Source organism: Micrasema longulum, unplaced genomic scaffold, assembly GCF_059751315.1.
Source record: "Micrasema longulum isolate JH-2025_06_02 unplaced genomic scaffold, ASM5975131v1 h1tg001232l, whole genome shotgun sequence".
Taxonomy (NCBI): Eukaryota; Metazoa; Arthropoda; class Insecta; order Trichoptera; family Brachycentridae; genus Micrasema; species Micrasema longulum.
In genome coordinates, this window is record NW_028278419.1 from 10,384 (window position 1) to 17,020 (window position 6,637).

At 30.7% G+C, this 6,637-nt stretch overlaps 1 protein-coding gene across 1 annotated transcript; it reads right to left on the minus strand.

The window, feature by feature from the left end:
- Window positions 1-427: 427 nt before the first annotated feature.
- Window positions 428-6,378, minus strand: LOC148276357 (uncharacterized; the record flags this gene model as incomplete). The annotated part of the gene is made up of 3 exons (XM_088234376.1): window positions 6,098-6,378; window positions 3,590-3,783; window positions 428-538 (listed from the first exon to the last, which is right to left on the minus strand). Coding segments are annotated over exons 1-3 (533 nt in total), but the record flags the coding sequence as incomplete, so codon positions are not given.
- Between the last annotated feature and the right edge of the window lie 259 nt (window positions 6,379-6,637).

Consider the following 6,637-nt stretch of genomic DNA (forward strand, 5'->3'; position numbering starts at 1 on the left):
CGTTACATTTTCTTAGTTTCGTTAAACTACAAGGAAAATTAGATTTCCCGAAAATTTAAAAGAAGTTTTGACAAATTTGTAACTTGAAGATATTCTGGTATATTTCCAAATTGGTTAAGTAAGTACACCTCAATCCCGAAGACACCTTGTTACACTTAACAACAAAATAACTTAATCTGATTAAGGAAAGCTTTGTAACATCGTTAGATTAAAATGTCGTCGTCCTACAAATTAGTTTGTCATGACGTGAAACTTTATTTGAAGTCTGAAAGCTTATAAAATGATTACTTAAGTCGCGATTAGATTAATCACAAGACACAATCAATCTTACGAGTTTCCGAATTGAACATTGTTGGAAATGCCGAAAAGTTTCTGGGTACAATAAGATAAATTAAATATAGATTTTAAGTTGTTTCTGAGTACTTACGAAAAAATAAGCTTAAGAACGTCATGGGTAAGAATACTATCTTTCGGAGCCAAGAAATTCTGCGCTTCGCATATCGTCCTCAGTATGCAAGGCTGTCCATCTATACCGTATCTGAAATTTTATTAATACACGATTTATTATTTATCAACTTGATAAAATATAATTTACGTAACATTATATTCGAATATATTTAAATGCTTCCATCTCACCTTTACTCAAAACATCAATATTATTCATCATCAATATAACCTTGTTACTAAATCAATTAAGAATGTTCTGATAATTCGGCACCTTGGTGTTTTTTTAAATAGTAAACTCGACTACAAAGAACACGTCAGGTATATTGCAGGTGATGCATTCAAGATGTTAGGTTTTGTCACTAGAGTCCCTAAACTATTTTTAAACAAACAAATAAACAAACAAACAAACAAACAAACAAACAAACAAACAAACAAAAAAACAAACAAACAAACAAACAAACAAACAAACAAAAAAACAAACAAACAAACAAACAAACAAACAAACAAACAAACAAACAAACAAACAAACAAACAAACAAACAAACAAACAAACAAACAAACAAACAAACAAACAAACAAACAAACAAACAAACAAACAAACAAACAAAAAAACAAACAAACAAACAAACAAACAAACAAACAAACAAACAAACAAACAAACAAACAAACAAACAAACAAACAAAAAAACAAACAAACAAACAAACAAACAAACAAACAAACAAACAAACAAACAAACAAACAAACAAACAAACAAACAAACAAACAAACAAACAAACAAACAAACAAACAAACAAACAAACAAACAAACAAACAAACAAACAAACAAACAAACAAACAAACAAACAAACAAACAAACAAACAAACAAACAAACAAACAAACAAACAAACAAACAAACAAACAAACAAACAAACAAACAAACAAACAAACAAACAAACAAACAAACAAACAAACAAACAAACAAACAAACAAACAAACAAACAAACAAACAAACAAACAAACAAACAAACAAACAAACAAACAAACAAACAAACAAACAAACAAACAAACAAACAAACAAACAAACAAACAAACAAACAAACAAACAAACAAACAAACAAACAAACAAACAAACAAACAAACAAACAAACAAACAAACAAACAAACAAACAAACCATCACACCGTTTCCTCTTAAGTGTAGGCGGAGAGGATAGAATGCCATATCACTCTATATTTGCATGCAGATCTCACTTCCTCTACATCAATACATCTTCACATGCACGCGCGCCGATTATTCCTACTTTTAACATGTCCATCTTCATGTATTTGTTGGATTTGGTCAGACCATTTCATTCTTGGTCTTATTATTTATTTTAAAGAAACAAACAGTCGATAATGATATAGTAACATTAAAAAAATACAGTTTAAAGACAGACCAGCAAAGTTTCTAAATAAGAATCATACATATTATTAAATTGTGTTACAACAAAATGGTGTGTTTATGTGTATTTGTATGAGAGTAAGTGTAGATGTGTGTTTATGTGTATGAGTGTAGGAGTAAGTGTTCAGGTGTGTGTAAGTGTGAGCATCATTAAATAGTTAGTGGGATCGTATGGCAGCCAGAAATAAGGAGTTGTAAAATATATCTATACATGAAAAAAAAACATTATAGTTAGAGTATGAACGATAGAGGAAAGAGTGTTGTGCATAGTTAGTGCTACAGACTGGCAGATGGAACAAATACTGATTTCACGGGACATTGAGATTCATTTTGAAAAGTAAGTTAAAAGAGTCTACTAGTCTTGCTCTATATCTGCATCCATCAACATTCCCCCAGTAAATATTTTTAGCCGTTCTTTCGCTGTCCATTTGCTCTACATATCCAAACTAACGCAGAGCTCCTATTTTGATTTTGTCCATAATGCCTATCTAGGCCTTACAAAATGTACAGATCTCAACATTTGTGCATCTGTCGTACATAGTTTTACCACAAATTCACCTAAAAGATCGCATTTTGACAGCATTCTGCCTACTTTCATCCCTGTTTTTCCAAGTCCATACTTTGCTCTCATACATCAGGGTTATAAACATTAAAAGTTATAAATTTTAAATAATTTTAAGTCTAGTATTAAGTATATTTTATACTTTAACTCTATCACTGTTTATATGACTGTAGATTTCATTATATAAAAATATAAAATAAACATTCTGATTAAGATTTTTTTTACAAATAAGATCATTATCAATGACGTTTAATTAAATAGAAAATAACATTTCATTTCGTGGATAATTAATTGCTTTCAATATATTTCTTATCTTACGGAACTTCAACGCAAGAAGACTACTGACGTGTGTCGTGAGAAAATACGTTAATTACACTGTAACATTGAAAACAACAACAGATTTGTCATATAAATAAGTAGATAAATAGTGCGACCACCGATCATTTTTGTTTCATGAAGGTAAGATGATCAGTCTTACGTTTCATTTTTCCCTCTCTGTTGAAATAAATTTAAATACTTTACAAATTTACTAACATGATCAATGTTTGCTTTTGTAAATTTATTGATAATTTTAAGTTGCTAGAATTTCACTCGTCCATGTACTTTGTAACTGCAAGACGATTAGTTATCTAGCTTCAATAGGTAAATGTTATTGGCAACTATCAAATATCTAAATTAACTAAAAATAAGGTCTAGAATTCCAACTGTCCATGCGCTTAGTAGCTGCAAGACTTGTTGTTATCTAACTTCTATTTTTATAAGTTTAGTTTTTATTTCATTTTTTTAAATATTACTAAAACTCTAAACTTTATTGTCAAATAAAAAATGTAAATAGGGGCTAGATTTATTATTGTCTATGCGCTCTGTAGCTGCAAGACGTGCTGTCAGCTAGCTCCCATATATCATAATTGGAGACGAGGAACAAGAATCCCAACCGTCCATGCGCTCTATAGCTGCAAGACGTTGTGGGATAATTATTTATTGTACAGCGCCTTTGAGGTGATTTTCACGAAAACGGCGATATATAAATAATCCATATATATATATACATATAGTAATATTCTGCATTTACATTTTTAACAATTTTGAAGTGCGCTTATAATGACGCTTATTCAGTAAATTACATTTGAATGATGTTAGTAAATTAATTGATTTCTTACATTTGGAGAGCTTCCTCCAAGTTTCCAAAGATATCTCTTCGTTGGCGGTGGTGAAGATTAAATAAAGGGCTTTGCTTCTTCATCTTAAGGGTTTCAATAATAGTAGGAGTGGTATAAAAAACATCAATTTCCAGAGCAATATTCCACCCCAATGGTATGCCAATCAACACAGCCTTTACGAGAGACAGCGTTATCTGCGTATAAAACACCATTATATTTATTTTTTTACAATCGACTTTTATGAAATAACGTATGTGTGGACAGTACAACAATTAGCGTTAAGATGTCACAAAAAACATTGATTTATTTCGACTTGAATTTCATTTATTTTTATGGTTTATTTTTTAAAAAATCCTTATGACTTTTGTAATTCGCATGCTATGGACAATTATACAAGATTACGGACTCAATTAAATTTTATTTTGTATGCGTCTATGTAAATGTTACTTGCTATTTGTTATTGTTCTAAAAATAAATCTATGTACTGAAGCAAGAAAAGAAAAATTTCCACTAGAGAAAAAATAGTAAACGGCACGAAGGCGATGATTAGAACTCTATTTTGATGCAACTTAATTTGTCAGCATGCGTCGCACTCCGAGTATAAACACAAATCGGTACATGATTACAACACCCGTAGCTCAATCACAAATAACTATCGACGTGCTAACAAGCGACGTGATAACAATTACTTACCATGATTGTCATGGTATGTGATGAGCATAATCGTATTTGCGGTCACAATGCAACATCCGTGAACACCTAATATTAAATGTCAAAATATTTACCTTTCGCGACGTATAATCCTGCTGCGCAATCACATATTTGAATTTCACTGGTGTAAATATGGAAAATATCCCAAAACTGTTATTTTTATTTATTTATTTATTGTTTATCACGCTATTTATTGCATTAAGGGTTGGCGAACCAAATGTTAAAAAAAGCAGTCGCCATAGTAATTGTAACTTAATTTTCACTTTTTTGTATTAGATACTCCTTCCTATTTTGCAAAAGGAAAAAATTGTTTTTTTTTTGTAGTAAGCGCCAATTTTTCGCCAGTGAACTGTATTTATTTACGAGGAAAACAAAAAACAAACTGACTCGAGCGTTGACTTAGAGATTACGCACGCGTTGACTTATGACTGCGATAACTTAAGCATGTTCATTATTGTTCATTGTGATCGCTCAAATGCTTAGAATGTTTTTAAGCACGTCGATAGTTATTTGTGATTAAGCTACTGGTTTACTAGAATGGAAGCGATAGCTGTTCCTAGATATTGGTATAAATATGGCAAAGGGACACTGCAATATAGTTTACCTAAAATATATAACATGTTTAAATTTATATAAACAGAGAAGGGGATATGGAAGTCTAGGCATTTACAGGGCTTATGACCTGTCATTGGCTGGTTTAAGTGGCCATTTTACACACTGTGTAACATTCACCATTCTGACCATGTTTGAACATCCACATTTCCTCAAATCTTCCATCTGTTGACTTTTGTGAAGTAAAAGAGCTGAAACCTTTATCACGTGGGTGAGATTCATACGGCTGAACCAAATCACCTACTAGGCAACGCCTGAAAACAATTTTCCATTTTTTATACTTCTTCTTTTACCAGGTAGTAATTCAACAATGTTTGAAATCGCTGAAACACTCTTTTACTTCACAAAAGTCAACAGATGGAAGATTTGAGGAAATGTGGATGTTTAAACATGGTCAGAATGGTGAATGTTACACAGTGTGTAAAGTGGCCACTTAAACCAGCCAATGACAGCTGTAAATGCCTAGACTTCCATATCCCCTTCTAAAAAAATTTCCCTCTCTGTTGATATAAATTTAAATATGAACAACTCCCTAGGGAGGAAATCCAGCCAGTCTTCAAGCATTTGGACATAATCAAACATTGTTATATAACATGTTACCAAACAATATTAAAAATAGTGAGTCAAATACAGAAGCGAGACGTATGCTCAAATTATGGCGAATGAAAGAAAGCTTTTTGGATCAATGTTAGTTTTTAATTTTTGATAGTGTAATAAAATGTGGTATAATATATAATGTTTTCAAATAAAATTATGATTAATGCAGGTTAAGTTTGAACAATCTAAGCAACATATAAGAATTTGCTGACGAGTTGTATGCTTACAATTCAGCAGGACCGTAAATTTAAAAATATTGTGTAAATATTATAAAAAACGTTTTTTTTTTTAATTGAAAAAATGAGCTTAGTTATGGTGATGTTTGGGTATTTTATTTTAAAGATGTTTTCTGATTATATAATTTTCATGCTAGTTTTGCCGGAAATCAAACCCGACTCCTGAATGCATAACAGGAAATACGCTTATCACTACACCACAAGGCTGCGTCAATACAATATTGCGTATAAGAAAATATTGTTTACACTACTTAAATATTAATGGCATTTTCGTAATACGGAAAAAAGAATAAATGTAATAAGCAGCGCATTTTCTCCCCACAAAAATAGTTATTTATTTGATTTTACTTACAACAAAGGCGCTGTTCTCAGGAAAACTTAAAGCTCTCTTTTTTCTTGATAATAGCGAATTTGTATTACGTTTATTTGAACATTTATCGGATAAATCTTTGTTAGTTTTCTCATTTGAAAAAGAAAAATCGTCTTCAACATCGCTTTCTTTGCGAACACTTCCTTCACAATTCACAAAAACTGCACTCAACGCTATGAACAAATAAATCACGGAAATACGTAAATGCATTTTGGCTTTGTAAATTAATAAAAACTAAATAAATCATATAATTGTTTTAAAAACTCGATAACTCATATTCTTAATAATGATTATATAGATTCCATCACGTTTTTTTCATATTTATAATTGCTTAACTTTAGAAACGTCTAAAGTACAACTGTTAAAATAACGTACTGAAAAAATGTGATCCTCGTTAAAATATTTGTTTACAAAAGTAATAATGAAACTCTCGTTACTTCTGATACTGTATCCTATACCCACCAAATGAAATTTGAATCAGTGCAACAACCATAAATCATCATTATTGAAATATTTGTTTTT